The 23,794-nt window shown below is 34.0% G+C and overlaps 3 protein-coding genes across 4 annotated transcripts; 2 read left to right on the plus strand and 1 right to left on the minus strand.

The window, feature by feature from the left end:
• The first annotated feature begins 11,785 nt into the window (after positions 1–11,785).
• LOC141667621 (cyclic dof factor 1) lies at positions 11,786–15,014 on the plus strand. Its single transcript, XM_074474175.1, has 2 exons — positions 11,786–12,030; positions 13,372–15,014. The coding sequence occupies exons 1-2, from the start codon at positions 11,932–11,934 to the stop codon at positions 14,701–14,703; spliced, it is 1,431 nt and encodes a 476-aa protein (XP_074330276.1). The 5' UTR covers positions 11,786–11,931; the 3' UTR covers positions 14,704–15,014.
• Positions 15,015–16,610: 1,596 nt separating this feature from the next.
• Positions 16,611–21,151, plus strand: LOC141666444 (agamous-like MADS-box protein AGL30). Of its 2 annotated transcripts, none has more exons than XM_074472445.1 (12): positions 16,611–16,762; positions 17,161–17,346; positions 17,622–17,681; positions 17,780–17,798; positions 17,925–17,989; positions 18,083–18,098; positions 18,187–18,248; positions 18,440–18,536; positions 19,438–19,485; positions 19,577–19,698; positions 19,791–20,181; positions 20,593–21,151. In XM_074472445.1, the coding sequence occupies exons 1-12, from the start codon at positions 16,677–16,679 to the stop codon at positions 20,683–20,685; spliced, it is 1,245 nt and encodes a 414-aa protein (XP_074328546.1). In that variant the 5' UTR covers positions 16,611–16,676; the 3' UTR covers positions 20,686–21,151. The 2 variants fall into 2 exon arrangements, with proteins under 2 accessions (XP_074328546.1, XP_074328548.1); XM_074472447.1 differs by having other exon boundaries at positions 17,625–17,681.
• A 548-nt stretch (positions 21,152–21,699) lies between these two features.
• On the minus strand, positions 21,700–23,573 carry LOC141666445 (expansin-A1). The gene is made up of 4 exons (XM_074472448.1): positions 23,421–23,573; positions 23,078–23,211; positions 22,630–22,942; positions 21,700–22,391 (listed from the first exon to the last, which is right to left on the minus strand). The coding sequence occupies exons 2-4, from the start codon at positions 23,205–23,207 to the stop codon at positions 22,085–22,087; spliced, it is 750 nt and encodes a 249-aa protein (XP_074328549.1). The 5' UTR covers positions 23,208–23,211; positions 23,421–23,573; the 3' UTR covers positions 21,700–22,084.
• Between the last annotated feature and the right edge of the window lie 221 nt (positions 23,574–23,794).

A 23,794-nucleotide genomic window follows, 5' to 3' on the forward strand; every position in this document is an offset into this window, starting at 1 on the left:
TGTTAGCACTGATGTAGGAGATTGGAGTGATGAAATTAATGACTATGACTTTATAGATATTGATTACTCCATGATAGATGATGACATGATGTTGACTAACAATATTGATGAAGAAGTGGAATGGGTAGGTAGACTTAAGCAGGGACTTGGCCTAAGTAAGGAAGAAGTGGTTGAGAAGGAGTTTGAAAGTAAGTATGGAAGTGAGTATGAAAGTGATGATCTATAGAGCTTGGAAGGCAATGACAGTGATGAAGAGAACCAACTCGGAAAAGGAGGAAAACGTTTTCAGTGTGCAAAAAGACAGATAATCATAAATGGAGAGTTGGAGTGGTGTTCAAAAATCACATAGAAGCCGGAGAGGCAATTATGAAGCATTCTGTTGGTGAGGGCAGGATGATCAAGTTTGTGAAAAGTGACAGAAGGAGGGTAAGGGTTGTGTGCAATTCACCATGTCCTTGGAAACTAGTTGCATCACTAAATTTTGACAAAAGCATGCAAATCAAAAAAGTGGGACCAGGTACATTTTTAACTGTTACAATGCATTTTTTAATACACTATCTGCCGTGTTTATTAGTGTATTCAATTCCCCTGTCCTTTATTGCTTTTACAGACCATACATGTAGGGGTGAGCAAAACCGAACCGAAACCGAAAAACCGAACCGAACTGTATAATTTCAGTTCGGTTTGGTTTGAATTTTTTCAAAAATTTCGGTTAATTCGGTTTTTCGGTTTTAACCGAAATAATATTGGTTCGGTTCAGTTAATCTAAAAATTAATTCGGTTTAACCGAAATAACTGAAATCCAAATATATATATTTTTGAATTATATTTGATTTATATATATAATATAATATAGTATATATAAACAAAAAACAGACTATATATATTTTCAATTGGTGAATGTGTGTATCTTTAATTTTTTACATATATAATATAATATGTATTCTTTTAACATTTTGAATTATTTTTTGTTTTCATTTTAAATTATTTTGACAAAATTTTAAATATTTCGGTTTTCAGAAATCGAACCGAATTAACCGAAATAATTTGGTTCGGTTTTCGGTTCGGTTTGTGCATAAGTTTGGTTCGGTTCGGTTAGAAAAAAATTATCACTTCAGTTTTCGGTTAATTTGGTTCGATTCGGTTTCTGACCGAACCGACCGAATGTTCAGCCCTACATACATGTGCAGAGAGCAAATTGGGTTACCCCTAATAAATTATGGGTATTTAGGTAGAAAATTTCTTCCTGAGTTCAGAATCAATCGCATCTAGCCTATTAAGATCTTTGGCAAGACTGTCTTGAAAAATTTGCAGATTAAGTTCAAGGATCACATCTTGAGAAAAGTTAGGAGAAAGTGCATGAGGATTATCAATGACATCCTTGATGAACAGTTTGAGAAGTTGTGGGATTATAAATCGGAGTTACTCAATAGAAATCTCAACTCTACAGTTGAGATTGAGTTAGACCGAGATATTACTTCTTCATTTGTTTAGTATTTACATTTTTTTTGGATTATGTGTCAATTAATACAAGATCTAAGTGGATTTCATTTGTGCAGTTAATGACAGTATCTTCATAAAAAAGTTAAAAAAAAATGCAAGACATGATTGATTAAGGGAGGCAACCTGTCGAGAGGTTGAACATTGGAGGAAATGATCTAAAAAAAGACCACACATGTTGTTGCTAGAGATTTGGCACCAAGAATGAGTAATAGGTTGTACATAAAAATAACCTTTGGGAGGTTCAAAAACACATAAGACACCCAGTTTGTCTTGATGAGGAAAAAGAACCAGCTGCAGAGGATCCATCTACAAAAGTGAAGACACCGGTTCAGCATAACTCATACACTGGTCCAATGAAATTTGGGAAACAGGTATCACAGTTGGAAAGACATAACTCAAATCTGCATCTTTCGTATCTCATGGTAGAAGTGTAATCACACCTGGAGCTCTGGAAGAAGCACTACAAAAGATAAAGAATGTAAAGAAACAGCAGGCCCTTCAGTAATTAAGGAAAAAAAATATTCATGAGGGACCAATATTATTGAAAATCTATGTAATGTTATATTATTCTGCACTCAGTTCAGACTTTATTTTGCACTAATATCAATCTGTGAACAACCATTATGTGTTATTTTACTTTTGAACTTATGAAATTATGTAGTAATGGAAGTACACTATTTTTCCAATATTTTCATTTTATTCAATATTGCTTCTCATTACATAGATGGCAAACTGTAGTACATACTCATACATGGTACTCATCATTCACTACTACAAAGATTCACTTAGGTAATTCATATCCCTTCGGCATCGACTTTATTTCTTTGTTCAGCACTACAAGCACTCACACTAATAATATCATGACTACGTAATACAAAATGGGGCTTCTCTTCTTCCCTTTGTTTTCAACAGCAGCCTCATGCTTGCCCAAATCATCCTCTAGCTTATCTATTTTTCTCAGCAGCCCATGAATAATCATTTTTTACCTTAAGCACATAGGAAGGTCAAACCATAAATGAAAATTACATGAATTCCTCCGATCCTCCTGCAAATCCATAAACACACTTATGACAATCCATAACCCAGAAATACAGGAAATTGACATATACATAGATGATTACCATGAAACGAAAACAACACCAGAATCGTCTTCCCGAATTTTTGTTCATTCAAGAAGTTCTTAGCACTGCTGCTCTTCCACACCAACAATTAGGTTCCATTTTCTTTACTCTTCTAATAAAACATCACCTAATACACACATATATGTATAAATATATAACCACATGGGCTATGAGATTTGGCAGGAGAGTTTTTTCTGTTTTGGAGGGAATGTTAATAGAAAAAGACAGTTTTATCCATCTGATATATAACATTTTTATGATAATATCGGGTTAGGGGCTAAAAGGTATGAAAACACATACCTTGGGGTCAATGGATACGCTCGCAGAGTTCAGGGGTTATAAATACAAACACATATACTTCAGGGGCCAAAAGGTTATTAACCTATAAATTAACATTATTTTGCTTTTTTACTTAAATAAGAACAAAATGAATTATTTTTATAATTTGTTTAAAATAATCAAAATTTAAATCTAGCACTGCTTCTTTCATTGTCATGTTGAAAGTTCTTACTCTGGGTTGATTAGGCGGCGGTGGAGGAGGTAATGCCAACACTTTCAGAATACTAGCTGTCATTGCTGGTCCTTTACATTCCTAGCGATATGCCCTTTCTTTCCACATTGAAAGCAAGTAATTTCTGCTGTTTTTCCTGTTGGACATTCGTTAGAATAGTGCCCTTTCTGCTTGCATTTGAAACACATCACATCCGCTTTGATACATACGGCAGTGTGTTTTCGTCCACAAGTTCTGAAGTACGACACTGGGACTCTGACAATTCCCTGCTGACTGGGGGCTTGGAAACGATTACCTGTTTTCTGGATACCTTGTCCTATTCTTTTAAAATTCAAATTTGTCAGGGCTTGAAATCCCGGCTTCCTGCTGGATCGGTCTTGGAAACTTCCCTGTCCTCTATCCTTTTGAGATCTTTCACTTTCCCCTTCAATATTCAAGGCTTTCTGGACCACGGCGGTATACATCGTTAATTCAAAAACTGCAATTTGCCCACGGATCCACGGTTGTAACCCATCTTGAAACCTTTGGACTCGTTTTTCTTCAATATCAACTTGTTCTGGAACGAACCTAGCCAATTCAGTAAATTTGGCTTCATACTCTGTCACGGACATACTTCCCCGCTTCAGTTCCAAAATCTTAATCTGCATTTGATTTCTCACATAGCGAGGAAAATGTTTCTCTAAGAACAGCTCTTTAAACCTATCACATGCAATAACATCTCCACCCTCCAAAGCCTTTTTAGATTCCCACCAATAATTTGCTTCTCCTCTCAACAAATAACTAGCAAAACTAGTCTTCTAGTCTTCACCTACCTTCACTAGCGCAAATGCTTTCTCTATTTCATTCAACCAAGTGGTAGCCTTAATAGGATCAGTAGATCCCTCAAATTCTGGAGGTTTAGCCGACTGAAACTATTTAAAAGTAACAATAGGTATAGCTGGTGGTATCTGGGGCTCCATATGAGGTGGTTGTTGTAACATTTGCTGTTGAATCTGCTGTTGTTGTTGCTGCATCTGTTGTTGCATCATTACCATCTGTTGTTGCATCAGATGGAACATTTGGTTCATGGTATCATTGGTCTGTTCTTCAAAATTATTGTTGGAAGTCTCAGTCCTTAACTTTCTCTTTGGTGCCATTTGTTGATAATAAAACAAATGATGTTTCTTTAACAGTTTATTAAATAATTGATAGTAGATAAGAAACAATTTATCCTGTATTAACAAAATTTAGATAATAGTTTGAAGAAAGAAAACAGTTTGCTTAATATAAAAACAGGAAATGTAAACAGTTAAATGAAAAATTTGTTCTTTTCTCTTTTTTTGACAGAATTTAAAGTACGAAAAGCTGTAAAACAATAAAGGTAAATGTTGTAAAACTGTAAAGACTGAAATTTTAAATAAAATAAATTTGAAAAAGTTTATTTTATATATATGACACCAGCCTCAGGTGTAAGTGCTTGATACAAAAAGTCTCGCTCTGTTGGTCATCACGGCGGCTACAAGTCAAACTAACTACTACCAGTCAAACTGCTACTACAAGTCAAGCTACTACTACACACATACATACTACTCACTATGTCATACTAGGCTGCATCTATATACATCTGTCCTCTGAAGTCAATATCTCAGAACCCCGGCAGAATACGTCTCAGCTCATCCCTAAGTATCCGAACCAAAGTCAGCGCCAAATGGAATATCCTGTAAAACTCCGCAAAAGAAGGTGGTCCCTCATGGGTCAAATCATCCAGCTCCCATGTAGCACTCATCAAAACAGACTATAATCTATGCCTCGTCATGTAATCTGGATGTAAGGCGGCTAACGGTCCTCGGTCTCTCTGATCAAATAAACGCATAATCTCCCTGCACTGAGCTCTCCAATACTCCACATCATCTCTCATAACCTTGTACTCATGGTATGGTACCAAATGTGGTTGTGCAACCTGACCCACCGACTCTTGTGACGGAACCCTCGGCATCCCTGCACCCTGCTGTGGTAACCCCAACTGTAAATCCACATCATGCTCGCCCATCCCCTCAACTGGGATCATCTGAAATATGTCTGGATCTGGGGCATGTACTGGTATAGGAGGCAACACTGGTGGTGGTGGAAGCTCCGTCTCAATCCTCGGTATAAGTTGATGATCTACCGGAAGTGGAATCATCGGCTCAAAGAACTCCAATAGGTCAAACATCTCTATAGGGTCATGGACTATCCCCTGTACTGGAGGTACTGGCTCTTGTGGCAATGGTGGTAGAGGTGGAAGAGGAGGAAACATGAACTCGGATACTGGTGGCACAATTGGTGCGACTGGCCCGGTGACTGTCTTCTCAGAAGAAGCCGAATAACCTGACGACGCCATCTGATAATATACCAAAGAAAGAAGAAAGGTCACTAAATCATTCCTAGAACTAATACCTTCATATCTCAATCTTAGGGACCAAACCTACAGCTCTGATGCCAAACCTATAATGCCCTCCAGACCCGGGGTATAATTCTGGGGGTTACTAGCTAATCACCCAACCTGTACAATCTGATTAACAAATAATAAAGAAATGAATCTAAATCCCTTTAACACTAAACATGATTTTTTTAGGTTGAAGTATGAAAACAAGAACCACCTACTATTTTATTACAAACCAAATTCAAAATCTTACAAACTCTCTTTATTACAAACCATTGTCTAACCAGTTTTAAACTAAGTTCATCTTTTATTCAAACACACACACTAACTATCTATACTCCACCTGTTCGGGCAACTCAAAACTTTCTTCCTGGATTGGGATCAACACCTTGGGTATGAGAGGATCCTGAGGCTTGACCCTCTTCTTTACCACTCGAGTCCTGATGGGTTTCATATTCCTTCTTAACTGAAATCAATAAGGTGAATAACAACAAAAAGGGTGAGTCAAAAATTGCTCAACAAGTCCGCAAAATATAAACAATATTTAAGCAATTTAAGTGAAACGATAACTTGGGTATATCTCCAAAGATATAGCCCCGCGAGAATAGAAAGAAGGCCATTACTGGCGAGTACAAATGAACTAAACTGGACACAAGTTCGCATCTATATCCTGCTGATCAGCCAGGATACAGTGCAGATCTATATCCCACTATATAGATCCCGTGCCCGTCGGACACCCAGGCACTACGACCCATCTCAAGGATCCGGTTATATCCCGGTCTTTAGGATTAAGTAAAGTTAATCCCCAAAGTATCATTATCCAGTCCATGAAATAGCAACCGGAATAATCGGTATGCTTTGATATATTCTAATCACCAGAATACATCAATATTTGTGCGTAACAATAGGAATATGAACAATGAATTCAAATGAAAAGGAGAAATCAAGAATCAAAATGAAATATAAACAAGAGAATCAAAAGAGTGCAAGCGTGATAAGAATCTGAAGAAATATCGCTATTCTGAAATTAGAATAGGGAAAAACTTGCCTTCTGCGCGACTCACTGCAAATATGTCACCTTCGTCTATCACCGACTCAACCTGCCTTGGTGGCTTAGCTTCTGTTAGAGAAATAGACTGGTTTAGTAATTTCGTACTTCAATTGTGTCTTGAACCGACTTCACCTCGTTCCTATTGTCTACCCATGCGCTTATAACTGACTCGTATATTACATATTAGCAAGTAAGACTCGATTAACCACATAATACACATAAGCACATAATCATTTTTATAGTTAAAAATAATTTTAGATTAAAATCGACTTGCTAATCGCTCAACTGATCATTATCTGACTCGTTTCCTATTTTTCGGATTTTTTTGGTCTCGTCTCGGCACGCGACTCGACTGATAATTAAACAAATAACAAATTCAACTAATTTCTAGAATAAATTAGGTCTTAATATTATTTTTAATGAAAAGAATTCATTTTTCTGAGTCAAAGGGCTTTCGTTTCGCTCGAATCGGACTAACGGTCTAATTAATATCAATTAAGTACGGATAATTCAATTTAATATTCAACATAAATAATTATTACTAATTTTTAAACCCTAAAATAATTTTTAAATCATTATTTAAGAAAAATCAGAATTAAAAATAATTTTTCTATAATTTTTGGAATTAAAATAAATTTATTATAATTTATTGAAAATTATTTGATTAATTATCAAAATAATTAATCATTTTTTTATATAATTAATAAATAATTAATAAATAATTGAGAAAATAATTAAATCTGATTTTTAAATAATATTTCAGAATTATTTATAATATAAATCAATTAATTAAATAATTAATTAACTAATTTATAAAATAAATAAAACTGATTTTTATAATTAATAAAAATTAAAATTAAAATTAAATCCAGAAACACTTGTCAGAAAATGAATTCTGACAATAACGGATCAAAGGCGGGTTGAATTTGGGTTTGAAATCGGGTTGCCAAGAACAATCCGGGTCGGGATGAACACACCGGAAAATTCCCAGATTCCGGTGGGTTCCCCGGTCTCTGGCAACCTCGATTCAGGCCAAAATCAGTACCGTTTGTACTGATTTTTACAGGTTTTCAACTCAAAATAACTTCCCCAATCTGATTCAGGCCAAAATAAACCACAAACATCACAGAATCACCATCTCCGGCCACAATCGTCATGAACTCCGGCCAAAATACGAAATCACAGAATCGTACATAAAATCAAACGTTCTATAGTGCAAACTGAAGCCAAGAACACATACAATCGAAGCCCTAACATCTTAATAACCAAATATTCACATAAATTACAGAGTTGTGATTTGTAAAATTGAACATAAACCTAATAATCGTGAATCACTATCCAGACATCGTTCAATCAATTAAATATCATGAATCGACTGTAAATCATCTAACAAAATTATATCAATCATCAAAATATCATAATAACCATAGAATCAAAAAGTCCTAATTCGAGTATAAACCCTAGAAATTGAAAATCAAAAACTATGAATTAAAACATGAAATTGATACTAGAAATGGAAAAACAGATCAAGACCTTCAATTTCAGTACTTGAATCACACGATTTGATGAAGAAATCAGTTGGAGATCTTTGATTGATTTTTCGACCCGACTTGGTGCTACCCGACCCGGTTTGCAGAGAATTTTGATTAATTTGTGATTTTTAATTAATAATTATAGTTAATTAAATAAAAATTAGGCTATTTATAGTAGTAAAATTAATACTCCTAAATAAAATTAGGGCCCTAATTCTACACTTTTTAAAAATAAGCCCCTAATTTTATAATTTTTAAATATTAAAATTTAATTTATAAATATTTTATATATGCAATATATATGCCAAAATTTCCCAAAAATTGTGAATAATGCAAAAATATAAATAAATGGTATAAATAAAAGTCCTATAATTTTATAAAAATAAAAATGTTATTTTTGTGGGGTTTTTAACATCCAATAGGGTCCGGAAAAGTCATTTTTCGCAAAACGAGAAAATTTGTAAAATACCTAGATGTTCAGAATAATGCAATGGTAAAAGCCGTTTGATGAAAAATAAGGCCCATTATTTTATTTGAAAAACCTGCTTTAAAATCATGGTGCGGGTCGTAAAACGTTTGAAATGAAAGTTATAAATGAAAAATAAAATAGCTGAAAAATACCTTAAAAATACATGGACGACACAGAATGCACATAACACATGGCAATTACCGTTTGACAGATAATTTCACATAAATGACACATTAACACACATAATTTATTATAAATATGATATAATACAGACGTAAATTTCCCGACGTTACAGATTCTTTCCAATTCTTTTACGATTTTTATTTCAGGAAGCATCATCCAATTCTTTATAATTCATTTTTTTTCAAAATTATAAAATCCTATGAATTTAAAATTTTAAATGGGTCCACAGTTATATTTTTCTAAGTTATTACCTAAATATTTATAAAATCCAATGAATTACTAACCCCTTTTATATTTTTAATTTATTACCTAAAAAATTGATAAATTTTGATAATTACCTAACTATAATATATAAGAAAATGAGAAGTTGAGCGAGTAGCCCTATTTAATAAACATTTAAAATATCAAATAATTTCAACTTTTATTAATAGTTAATAAATTAATAATAATTAATATTTTTAATACATAAATATCATAATGACCATATATATCTAACATAATAATTTAATTAATAATCTTAATAAATTAATAAAATCTAAATTTGACAATGTGGGTGGCTGTGATAACCTTAACCGTTTTCAGAGTTTATAAAATCACTTTGGGCCTGAATTGTCTTAATTGAATCATAGACTTTATTATGAAAAATAGGTATAATTACACGTATCGAACAATGACGAGGATAAATCTCCCCCTTAATTTCAGAATCTTCTTCCTACTTTTTATAAGATTTTATACTACTAATAAAATAATAACACGGCAGTCGACCAGTAGTGGAATTTTCGTGGACACATGTCGGCTCAACATGAGTTGGTTATACAATAACGGCAGGTGCATCGAATCATATATAATGGTTTCCTAAATCTCCAACATCGATCGTATTTATGATTGTGGTTAATCGTGATTTTTTTAACCGTCCGGCTACAGTTGATGAGGATCGATTTGTGATTCAACCATCAACTTGTAAGATAAATGACAAATAAAAATTGTTCATTACTATTATACTTATCTAATTTTAGAAATTTATAAAAATAAATATATTACAATACCAGGGGTTACTGCAAATTATATATGGTTGTTTGTGTGTTCGATAATATATATTATATCCCAAATCCCCAAGCTCTTTATTTTTTAATTATTATATAATGGTTGTTTCTGCGTTTGATGATATATTAGATATATATATAGCGGTTTGCGGTCGCGGTTCGGCTTTTACAATTATTTAAAAATAAATCCGCAGTCAATTCACGAATATGCGGTTCCTGCAATTTCAATTCACATTTAATCTTCATTTTGTGTTTTTCCGCAAAGAGCGGTGCCAACGATTTGTGCGATTGCGATTGAGCAGAATACCTGTACAGCCCTACTAGGACCCATAATTTATCGGGAAGCTTTTATTTTTTTTAGCTTGTCAAAAAAATGTTACCCGGCAACAGGAAAATGACCCGATGCAAAATGGGTCTGGCCTAAATAATCGAAATGATATTCATGAAATCGAGATTCGATCCGAAATTCAAATTATTTAATTTGATAATTATTCAAAATCTAATTTAAATTGATCCGAAAATTACCTGAACCAAAATTTTAACCGAAAATAATCTGAAATACTATATCTGATTATAACTTGTAACCAATCAAAATTGAATAATAAATTATCTGAACCGAATATGACCCGAAGTAAACAAAATTCATACTTAAAATAATTTTATATTTATGATAGTATAATCTTTAAATCATATTTTTTTGTAAAATTATATTATATTATATTAAAAATACTACATTTGATAAAAGAATATTTTTTAAATCTCAAAAATTCAAAAACTAAATAAATTATTATCCAAAAATATCCGATTTAAATTTAATTCAAACCGAATTTTGTACGATCTTAATCCGAATTTTATTCGATTTTAATCTGAGTTAGACCCGAACTGAATTACATTCGATCCAAATTATCTTTAAATATATCATAATCCAAAAATGATTATGATCCGAAATTAATTCAAATGATCCGGTTATCCGATTATTCAAATGAGTATTTCTTAATGGGGGAAGTGTAAAATCCTGAGCAATTTTATAAAATCCAGAGCAGAAGTGTCTGAAAAGACTAAATTACCCTCATATTATTTTTATTAGGGTTATTGATGTGTATTGAGGAAGAGCAATTTAATTTCTCACCTCTCTGTGCTCTAAATTTTTAAAAAATGCCCTGAATTTAACAATTAACCTTAATTATTTAAAAAATGTTAGTAAAACCCAATGAGATTAGCCTAACACAAACTTGAGGAATTTTTTGTGATTAGAAAGTGTTCACTCAAGTGTTGGGCATATCATTTTATCATTAATTCCAACGGGTATCATTTGAGTTATTGAAATCAAGATAAATATCAAATAGATATCTCTAAATATCTAATCGAGAATTAAAACTCGTTTTTATGAAATTCTATACATTTTTCTTAAATACTACTCCAACCAAATGAAAAGTTATTAATTATATTATTTTAGATAATATATTTAGATTTTAAAGAATATTCCTACTATTTATTTCTAAATATAGGTATTTTATTTTATTTAACTAAAAATAATTAGTATATTATGCTTTATAAAATCAAGAAATATTATCTTAAATACTAGAGTTTATTATTTTTTTTGGTTAGGGTAACATTTAATAAAAATGTGTGAAATTTAGTAATATATTACTTCTACAGTATATATTTGAAATTATATATTTAATATTTATTATGAATTTGAGTGATTTAAATGATATATATATATATATGACTACTTTGATAATTAATCCCAACTCTTTAAAGCAAGTATAAAAAAAAAGAGAAAAAGGGAAAAGAAGAAGGGAGAAGAAGAGCCACTAGAAAAGGAAAAAGGGAGAATCGAATCAAAAAATGAAAGCACAAAAACTCATAAAGAAAGAAAGATCTGCTAAAAAAGGACACCAAACACTAGACTTGTGGCTAGAAATCCCTTCACCTTTGCTGAGATGTCATGTTTCCCTATTCCTTTTGCTTACTACTGCTGCTGCAAACCAAACTAACAATAACTACAAGCAACTCTCCTCAAAAAAAAATATAAACTTTTCTTTCATATACATTTTCCTGGCTCCTATTTTCTTGCCACAAGTAGAAAGCATTACACAGAGTTCAAGAAAGATATGTCAGAATTTAAGGATCCTAGTATTATGTTATTTGGGAAGACCATTCAGATGTCTGATGCTACTCATAAGCTCATCAGCTCTTCTACCACCTTTAAGGTACTATACTTGCTTTGTCTTCTTGAACATACAATTGCCTACAAGTTTTTTTACGTAGCGCGGTAAACGGGGAACAAATTGCAAGACATCTCATGCACTACAGAAATTATTTTGGATTTCTGAAATCAACCAGTTTGTCAGGGGTTTTAAAACTTCAAATTTCAATCGGCCTGTTAAAAAAGATTGAAAATTAGTGTACTATTTCATTATAATCGACTTGTTACGAATTACAGGACAAAATATGTCATGCTTGTATTTTGCACCTAGATTGATCAACTGTGTGTGTGTCTCTTTAGTGTGAACTTTCGATTTGGGGACCAGCTCATTTGCTTCTCATTTAGGAAGGCCACATGTTTTGTATGGGAAACATTGTAGACTTCTCCAGGTGTAAAAATATACTTTATAAGGGAAAATGTTATTTCCGAAGCTCTTTTTTACTCCCAGAGCAAACAGAGGGTAAAAAGAGAAAACTGCCCCCCATGCATTCACATAAAATGACCTGAAACAAAAAAAATCAATGGAAGGATAATTTGGTCTTTTCACACACTTTTGCTCCAGAAATAAAAAATGTGGTCTGGAAATAACATTTCCTGAAGTCATGCTCCATAAGTCAGTCATAAACAACTCAAGCTGAACCATATACTTTTTAGGGTCCGGGACCCTAACTAGCTTCTGTCCACGGAAAATTCCACGGATAGCCTTAATACGGAAAATTAATATGAATACAAGGGGGCTACGTCCCTCTATCTGCGGAAAAGTTATTGGTTTTAGGGTTCTTGCTATCCACATAAATTCTCCGCTGATAGATGGTTTTTGCCTACCATCGATGGATGTGGACGGACACCCTACTACTTTATATACTACAAGTCTCAATTTTGCTATTTATCATACAGATCCAGCTAATTCTTATTAGGAGCATTATTTAATTTCCTGTCCATCCCTGTATCACATGATAGCTGAAAGTCCAATATGCCCCACAACTTCCAGAAAACATGATACCTTAGCCAGCAGTCTTTGTAGGAATTGATATAATATGCAAACATCAAAACCAGAAGAAGTATTAATAAAATTTCCTTCTCTAGGATGTCAGTATCTTCTAACTTTCTGTTAACTACCTTTTGTGTTTTCTCCTCAAGTGTCCAAATCAGGGGTTGCTAGAACTGAACTTCTACATATTTTGGCTGCTAGAATTTTTTAATTATTTGTTTTTTCATAAAAATTCCAGTTGTAGTGTAGCTTATCGGAAAACCAGTTATAGATAATAATCAATAGTTAGCTCAACTAGATGTTTGTTTTATCTCTGTTTTACGTTCCCACTTTTCATCTTGGTTTCCCATTCAGGATCCAACTCAAAAAACTCCAATACCTTTAGAAGGAGAATTCATGAAAACTAAAGAACAACGAGAACAAAATATTGAGTTGGTAAATGAGGACCCCGGAACACCCGATAGTTCTGCAGAGGAGTTGATAGGCCACGAAACGTCATCAGGGATGAGTAAAGAACCTAAAACACCCCATGCAGACAAAGAAGCCTCTTCACTCGAAACAGGTAATAAAGAAGATGAAAGTGACTTGAACAACTCTGATGGAAAGACACTGACAAAGCCTGACAAATTACTCCCTTGTCCTAGATGCAGTAGCATGGACACAAAGTTCTGTTACTACAACAATTACAATATTAGTCAGCCTCGTCATTTCTGCAAAGGCTGTCAAAGATACTGGACAGCTGGAGGTACGATGAGAAATGTGCCTGTTGGTTCTGGTCGTCGTAAGAACAAAAGCCCTGCAGCTTCATATTATCGCCATATATTCGTTTCAGAAGCAGGCCAAGCAGCTAGGGCTGATGCTGCAAATGAGATCCATCATCCCCCTGGCAGCATCCTAACATTTGACTCAGCACTTTATGAACCCTCTTCATTTTACGTTGCTGATAAATCACAAAACTGTGTCAGAATTGGATTTAATGGTCAGGAACAAGGAAATCCAGTAACTTATAGAGATGAAGAAAATGAAGATGTTATTTCGTGTGGATCTTCTAGCACAGTTCCAAATCCAATGGACAAGGGAGTCAGCAGTGGTCCTGAATCAGTATTAACAAACAATATGCAGGGATCAACTCCTCGTGTGCCTTGCTTTCCTATGCCTCCTTGGCCATATCCATGGAATAATGCTGTTCACTGGAGACCTCAAACTCCACCTGCTATTGGTCCTTCAGGATATCCAATACCATTTTATCCGACACCACCCTATTGGGGTTGCATGGTACCGAATGCTTGGAACATGCCATATCTATCCCCACAACCATCATCACCAAACCACCCTACCTCTTTTAGTCCTAATTCTCAGACACTAGGAAAACACACCAGGGATGGAAGCATGCTACGACCATCAAAACCAGGAATAGGAGATCGCTTTCACAAAAAGGATCCTGCAAGAGACGTGCTGGTTCCCAAGACCTTGAGGAGTATTGAACCAAATGAAGCTGTAAAGTGCTCTATATGGTCACCCTCAGGAATCAAGACTGATGATACTAATTCAGGCACCGGGGCTAGCCTGTTTAAGGGCTTCTTGCCTAGAGCCACCGAGAAGAATCACAAAATGGATACATCTCAGGTGCTGCAAGCAAATCCTGCAGCCATGTCTAGGTCATTTAACTTCCAGGAGACCACATAAATAGAATTGAACATTCATATTGTGCAATATTGAGGGGTTAAAGGGTGTTAGATATTTCTAAAGGCTCGCTTGTAAAGCGCTTTTAACTTCTTTATTTACATGGTCATAAATCACAGTCAGATTACTATTTAAAGAAGATCTGGCAGGACTTTATTCTGGAGAAAGTGCTGAATCTAATAAGTGAATGAGCTGCTCCTCTGGCATTACATTCTCAACTTGTATCAGTTACTTTTCTGCTTTGAACAAATGTTGACGTAGATAGATACAGAATGGAAGATAAGAGGAATAAAGGTAGGGAAGAAACAAAGAGATTCTTGTTGTACCATTGAACAAATGCTCTTAAATACTCCTAATAAGTTCGTGTGATATTAGTAAGCGTGCCAGTCAACGTCTAAGCTCTTTGAATTGATGTGTTGGTATTCACTTCTGTAACTTGTAGTCTTACAGTTCAAGGATGATGATCACTTAAGCAGATCAAGCGCTCGTGAATAATAAGATTAACAATTACATTCACTCACAGGGATTTATGGTTTCACGCAATATCATGTCAAATTCTGATATAAAGTATTGGTAATAAGTAACAAATAATCTAATATATTTATTTTCTCACTTAAAATATAAAAATGACATATTGTAATTAGTTTAAAAGTGTGAATTAAAATATATTTAATATTATAAACTCAATAATTAGTACATAATGATTGTCAAATGTGTAGATATTGTTTAATACCATTCTAATTTCTTTTTTCATACAAATATTTTACATATTAATCATTATATAATTATAAAAAATAAAAATAATATTTATATTCTTCCGATTAATGTTCCGATTAATGTTCCGATTAATCGGTCCGATTAATCTCCGACTTGTCGATTAATCTCTCGAAGGTAGCGATTTCTGGAACACTGCTCGCAAGCAAGTGATTTGCATGCAGAAAGCTAAACGGTTACTGATAGAGTGAATAAATCTGCCATTTCTTTTACGAATCCTTTCATATTTCATTCTAGTACTCTATGCAACTAATAAGTGTAGCCAAAGTGTGATATTTACTTTTTAAAACAAAAGTGATAAAAAAGAACAATACAAAACGCTACAACTTTGAATCTATAATCTGTAATCTTTGTTGTGGACATGTGGTGATAAACGTGTGACGGAAGGCCGATCACGATCAGATCCTATCCTAGTGACAAATATAATTGTTCACATGTTTAATTACGTCTCCTATTTGTAATTTGTATTGTTCTTGTGACTCATCCGGATTAAAATACACTAAAGACATTTCCTTTTCTTAGGAAAATTGATCAATTCGGTAACATAATGTACAGAAACGAAAATTAATAAGTTTGAAGTGATCTGCAAACCCACAAAGCAGGAAACTAAATATCAATTAGCCTAAAGATTCAAAATTTGACAGAAAGTAAAAAATAATATACTAGTATTATACAAGACTAGATATGACTTATGAGTTATGAGCAACTTACTAAATAAGTATCTCTTAAAATGTAACCCCGAGCTTAATTTCAGTCGGCATACAATTTTTCTTTGTTTTGAGTAATTTTATGTCTAATTCTTGTGCCTAATATATGTTCAGCCAATGTATTTTGTTTTTACAACGTTTATTTTTAATTTTATTTCATCACAGATATTAAATAAATTGTATTAAAATATGTTCTATCTAATTCTTACTGTAATATTTGATTCATATAGATGCATAATTCAATTTAATCCAAATTACATAATTATTACACGAATATCTAAACTCTAAATTATTTAGGCAAAAACAAAAACTCTTAATTCTAGAATATAGTAGAATTAAAATTTATGAAAAAAAGAAAATGGGATGATTAATTAGTTTCAGACAAAGTTCCTAAAATTTCGTTCTAAAAGAGTGTCCGAGTTTGTCTCTTCTCCCACGGTCTGAAGGAGAGCGACATACATGCAAACAAATCTGTCTTAAAAGGGGTTGTGTATTATGGCGCCAATTCACTTGTCCCGCGTTTCTGAAGGTTGGACTTTGATTTTCTTCTTCGATCCAACCTTTCCCTTTTCTTCTTCTGGGTAATTCCCCCTTACTTCTCTTTATTTCTAATGCATTTTTTCTTTGCTAATTAATTACGCACACACGAGCCGTATTCTTAACTCGAACTCTTGACCTTCCGCAATGACCTACTCCACAGACTTTTTGTTGGAATGTGTATTTGATCATTACTTGAAAAGTTCTTTTTTTACTAGATAACGGTTAATTGCAGAAATTTAAATAGTTGTGAGATTATAATGTAATGTGAATTATCCACGACTTGTTAGGGGGGAAATGATTTCTGTTAGGTTTCAATGCTAGGAAATTGTTTTAAAAATTCTAGCAAATATATGCTATTCGATTGTTTGAAAAACTTTGGAGGCATATGGCAATCACAAGAGAATGTGAAATGAGTAACAGTTTGGTAATGGAAATGCAGAATGGGGCGGGTCAAGTTAAAGATTCAAAAGCTGGAGAATAGTACAGGCCGCCAATCGACTTATTCGAAACGGAAGAATGGGTTAACTAAAAAGGCTAAGGAATTGGCTATTCTATGTGACATTGATCTTGTTCTTCTCATGTTTTCACCTAGTGGGAAACCTTCTGTATATAAAGGACCGCGCAGGTATTCTTGAACTATTCTTGTCTTGTTAATCGCCAATTGCACGAGTTTAGATATCAGTTATGTTGCTAGGCATGTTTTCTTTAATCTTAAATATCATGAATCATTCTGGTTGTATCATCTATGCATAGTACTCTTAATATTTGAAATTTAGCAATCATCAATTACATCAGTTTTCAATGTTTTGATAAGTAGCTACATTGTCATTTCTTTGAACACCATATGGTTTCCTCTTTCATTTTTTTATTTTTAACGCAATTCTCTCTTATCTTTGTCAGTAGTATCGAAAAGATTATAGAGAGGTATTCACTCCACACACCACAAGAGAGGGCAAGAAGGTATCTTTGATAATCTTACTCCAAAAAGTTGCTTATAATAACTCAATGTCTGTGACACCAGAACTAATTCTGTGTTACTGCTGGTTCAACTTGAACAGGAAACTGGAAAGCCTTGAAGTATGCCAATATTCTACAACTATATTTCTAATTAGTTTTAGACTTTAGTTAATGAAGCAAACAAACATATCATCTATTCTCTCGATCTTATTTTTAGAATTATTACTTTCTATTTTGAGAATTTAGGCGTTGAAGAAAACATTTAAGAAGTCTAATCATGATGTGCAAATTCAAGATTTTTTGGGTCCGAAGTAAGTGCAAAGTACTTTTATCAAGTAAAATCTTCAGCATTTTCGTTAGTGCTCTTTATTACCTTAGTAATCTCTTTTTCTCTTATGTTGCAGTTACATATCCGTAGAGGTATGAATCTAACACTTATTTTGAAGTATTCAATACTAGTTAGTTATTGCTATCTTGAGGCTTACTCTATCATCCTTGTTTTGGACAGGATTTGAGATCCCAGGCAGAGGCTTTGCATATTCAACTTACCCAAACTCAGAAGAAATTGAGGTGGGCATTTCCAGGAATTTAATTGAGTAAACCTTTCTGTATGTCGCATGCATAGTTGCATGTACTTCAATAATTGCATCATCCTCTTTGGTTTGAGGGTGTTTTAATCGATGAAACACCCCTGTAGAACTGATATGCTTTGTAAACCTATAAACAACAGTATTTATTTTGTTATTAAATGTATTCTGCAGTAACTGGACTAGTATTGATACCATGGACAGCATAGAAAATCTGGGACAAATGGAACTCTCTCTTCGTAATTCCCTTGATCAACTTCAGACACGAAAGGTATTGCTTGTATCGAGTGTAGTTATGAGAAAAACCTAGGTTTTGTTAATTAGTTTGTTATTCTTTACTGCTACATTGAAACAATGTAACATTGATGATTAAGAAACTGAGTGTCGACTTGCTTGATAGATTTTATCGTGATGCTCCGTATGGTTGTGGAGAATATATTGAAACAAGAAATTGTGAACAACATTAAAGGAGAAACGATACTTGTAGGAGGAAAGACCGGAAGAGTGGAATGAAATGAGGGCTTGCAAATTCTCGATGAAATGTAAAGAAAATGAGTTGGGCGCTTCCTTCCCAAATTGGGGATACGAGTAATATAATATTGTTGGGAATGGAATGAAGGAATAAAATTATAAACATCTACCCCTTAAATAGTACAAACTTCATTTTATTGCCTCCCGATTCATTCATCAAAACCAAACATGGAGAGAAAACAAGGGTTGAATGGCCATTGTCCTACAATGTGGTGTGGGGCTTATCTTGAAATTGTTCAGCAGAAGATTCTGTGATATCTGTCCAGCTTGAGCTCACAAAAAATGATAGATTGAATTAAAATTCTGGAATTAGGAGTCAGAATGCCTAAAAAGAAACAGATTAACTACCATTCTGCCCTGAACTTTATACATTTTATAAATGAATGTCTTCCATCGCATGTTGCGTGAGTGACTCTTTAAGCTAGTATTTCATTTTCTGGAGGCATGTGGATAGCATAACGTTCTCTTATTTCATTTTAATCTTACATGTAAAGAAAACTATCAAATTATGGATGTGATGCGGCATAGACAATTTTCTTACATAATAGTGAGGCTCTTCATTAGGGCTTGATAATAACTAAAGGGTGCCTAAAGCTTGTAAGCATGCTGTGATGAAAATCTTGAGATTTTTCTTGTATCAGGGGAACCTTGAGAAGCAACAGCAAATGGATATACAATGTTTCAACAAGGTATTTCATTTCAACTATCTTATGAAGTGAAAAAAAAATGTAGTTAAAATATTCATGAGACTGGTTAGCTTAATTTAAGTCATTGATGCAGTTCCAAGATGATTGGCACCCATCTTTTACCTTGGATTTTGAACAGCTTCGACCTTTGCAGTGGGTATCTAACAGTCACAGTCAACAAATCACACCTAACAACTTGACATCGTTTCCTCTAAGGTAATTTGGTCACTTAAATTTAAACCCTTGCCAAATTGTGTTTAAGCCTTTAATATATGTGCTTAGCTCTTGACAATGTTGGGTCTTTGCAGGGAACCAGAGAGCTCTGTGGGTACCTCCCTTGAGAGCTATAATGATATCCTCAACATGGGAGAAGGGGTAGTCACAACTAAAGATTGGCAGCAAGGCAACGTTCTAGCCGAGTTGGACAGCACAGGATCTATAAATTTACAACCGAATAACCAGTTCAATTTACAAGTGCATGAACAACAAATATACCCATCAAGCAACTTTGATTTATTAAATGATCAAGACTTTCTACCACTGGAACAAATGAATATGCAAGCAAATACTTTGGAACCTCTCTCTTATAGCAGATACGAAGTTCCTAGATCTGTCTATGATCCCTTTCACAATAATTGGGATTGTACTACCGCAGGAAACTATGGAACTGAAACAATTGAAAAGCACTTATTTCCACAGGCAAGTTTTATACATCCACACTTTATTGCGTAATTTTTTGGCTTCCTTCCTTTAAAATTGCTTAAACTTTTGTTTGGTGATACTAAATTAATACTACATATTACTATGATGGAAGATAAAAAGAAACAAATTACTACTTTTCCTAGACTCCCGCTTTCCAACTCAAAGATCGTAGAGTTCGCTTGTTGCAGTTTCCTTTCTCTTGGACAACATTCAGATAAAATATGTTGAATGATCCGTAAGAAGTAGCGGATATATAGTAACTTGTTTTGCTTCAGAAGCCGATCGATTAAGAACATACTTAAACATGTTTATCTCCTATGGGTAGAGAAGTATATGTCCATTGAAACCCTGACCTTTGAGTAAAACATTTTTAAATTCTCATAAGCAATGTGCCTTTATGTTTTGCAGTTCCAATTTTCATCTGACGACAATTTGATGAATGACCTGGACTATATGCTTTTGAAAGCTGCCCCTCATTCCAGCTTAATAAACCAACTATGATCAAGTCACTTGTACATATATGTGAAAGCATCTCGTGTTTCAGCTAGGCTGATGGGTGAATTACTTCCATGCAAATATAGAACTTCTCGATGCTGCAGCTTACGAAGTGGTCACAACTTTGGAAAGGCATGCAAGATGCTAGTGAGACTGTTAGTGGTCTTCTTTCATCGGTAATGCCATCCCCCTGTTTCATTAGAAGTTTGCTATTCTCATTAATATAGGTGAGATTATTTTAAAAAATAAGACGTTCTTAGTTACATAGTAGATGATTGATTCTAAACCAAAACATAGTTAGGCATTCAGAGAAGGTTAATTCAGAACCCATGCACCTTCTATGCAAAAGTTTTGCATAGCAGAACTGGGTTATTTTAGAACAGGTAATGCTTTCTATGATCAAAACTCATATTTCCATTGAAGATGCCAAACTGAGGCAACCGAAATTAAACATCTCTTCTCTTTTTTTTTCTATTTTTCCTTTTTCTTTTTGTTGCTAAAATCTTGCCATTTCTTCTAGCTACCTAGTTTGATTTATTTTTCTTTTTTTACCCACTGTATCATACTCACATAAACAATGTGAGTTCTCCTCCTGGATATGTACACATTGTATAACTGTAACATTCTAAAATCATATATAAAACATCACTTTACACATACAAAGTTCCCTTCTTTCTACTGTTTTATGTGTTCTTTAAGTAGCATAACTTAGCTGACATTTGTTCAGTTGTTTACATCAGTACTTATTTGTTAGATACTGCCTGTTAGGCTGTTAAGCAGCCCTAAGTTTCCTGGGTCAAAATTATGGGCCTTATCAGAAGTACTTATTTGTAGATACTGTCTGTTAGGCTGTTTTGCAGCCCAAAGTTTGCTGAATCAAAATTATGGGCCTGAGAATGTTGAACACATATCAGAAGTACTAATTTGTTAGATACTGTCTGTTATGCTGTTATGCAGCCCAAACTTTGCAACAGAATAAGAATAATAAAAGAAGACTATTTATTATTACTGCAAATAGAGTACTAATAAACTGTCTTTCATTAATAGTGAATCAGACCGCAAGCAAGCATAGCAAACACACAATACAATCTAGGCGGGTGGTAAAACTGTAAAAGTAAGTCCACCACTGCCATTTTCTACCTCAAACCACACAAACAATACAAGGCCACAAATTTAAAGGGTCCCCAGTTCATTTTACAGGGGTACCCTTTTACAATTATGAAAAAGGACTATCAAAATAAGCCCTTCTCATATCACCCTAGCTACAATATACTGATAATAACATACTACCCAAAAGTACCAATAGTAGTCACAATACTAATACTAGTGACAATATTAGTTTTAAAAAAAACTTGAATAAAACCATAGGCAGTTGCTTCAAAATAAATGAAGCAATTAAGGCTAGCTAGGTGAATTGAGCTCCACTAAATGTTTGGCCAAAGGACCAACCAGCTGGGGCAACATTGTTTGAGACCACAGTTCTACCATCACTTGTTGTCACCTTAAAAGACAGAGATTGTCCATTAAGATTGTTGTTGCTTTGCCAGTTTTGACCCCAGTTTCTTGACATTGGTTGCCATCCTGTTCTGGAACCTTTAATTGACACTGCATGAACATCTCCAGCTCCCCCAACATTTGTTATTAGTACCAAGTTGAAGTAGGAGTGTCCATTAATTTGAAACCTTATACCACCTCTCCTCCTGCATGGTACCCTACCCCACAAAAAAAAACAAGATTAATTTCATATATGTCAACTAAAAGAACACACACACACACATACTGTACCAAATATTTACAGATTTCCAAGTTGAAAATATGGGTTTTCACCAAATCTAGTTTGTCAAAGTGACCACACAAAGATATGCTTGAACATGATGCATAAGTACAAAATATGTATTTTTCAAAAACTGAAGGTAAATAAATCTTGACAAAAGTTTCAAGATTTTATACCTTTTGTAAGCAACAGGGACTATGCCAGCTCTATATTGAGCAATATGCTGAAATACAGGCTGAGAAAGGTCAAAATGCTGCTGAGGAGGGTTGCACCACCCCCCTGCATTGTTTGGTAAGGCATTGTTTGGTGGGCAGAAATTAGTAGCTGTGACTAAGATGGAACCAGGCAAGCACCATCTTGGGTCATCCACACACTTAATCTCATAGCAAGAACCACAGCTCAAACCATTGTTGAACAGAGCTGTACTTAAAGCTGCAGTGTTTGTACCATACCCTTGACTGTAAAGATTTCCATAACCACAAGCTCCTCCTGTGATTCAACAACATAATTAGTTAACTTTTGAAATTTTAGCCAAACAGGTCAAGAAAATCTTAGATTCTTTTTTTGGCTGAGTGAAAATCTTAGAACTTTAAGTGTGTGTGTTTTGTGTGTGTGTGCACATACCCATTGTTCCAGAGGCATCACCACCACCATAGAAGGTGGCATGAGCACTCACCCAACCTTCACCGCCATTGCCAAGAACAGAGGAGGCCATTGCAAGAAAGCTAACCAAGAAGATTCCACACATTCCCATTTTTCTGCAAATCAAGCAAAATATTCATTTAGCACATTTTCTTGAAATCTTGGTACTTGAAAAAAATGTGATATATTTAGGTAGGACTTTTTGTTACATATTTTAACTTAATATTTTAGGTACACAAATCACAATGTAAGTGAAAAATTAGGTAGCAAAGGCAAAGGAGAGAAAACAGAGGAATGTGAGCAGCTAGACAAGATGATAACTTACTGATTTGGACTAGGCAAATGTGGAGAGAGAGAAATAAGAAGAAGAAGAAGATGAGTGAGTGAGTGAGTGAGTGAAGGAAGATGATGGGGGAAAATGTGGAATGTTATGTTGCATATAAATAGGAAAAAACTCAGTCCCTTGGGCTCCCTGTCCTCTTCTTTTGGCTACATTTTTTATTCACATGAATATTCAAATAATAGTAACACTCTATCTATCCAAGACAAGTGTCATTTTATTTTCATCATTTGTTTATTTTAAAGTTTTATTATAGAATTATATCAACAATTATAGAATTCTTCATAATATTATTTTACCCAACCTTTAAAAAAAATACATTCATCCGTTGTAGGCAAACCATCAATCTGCAGGAAATT

The sequence above is a fragment of the Apium graveolens genome, chromosome 6, assembly GCF_009905375.1.
Source record: "Apium graveolens cultivar Ventura chromosome 6, ASM990537v1, whole genome shotgun sequence".
Taxonomy (NCBI): domain Eukaryota; kingdom Viridiplantae; phylum Streptophyta; class Magnoliopsida; order Apiales; family Apiaceae; genus Apium; species Apium graveolens.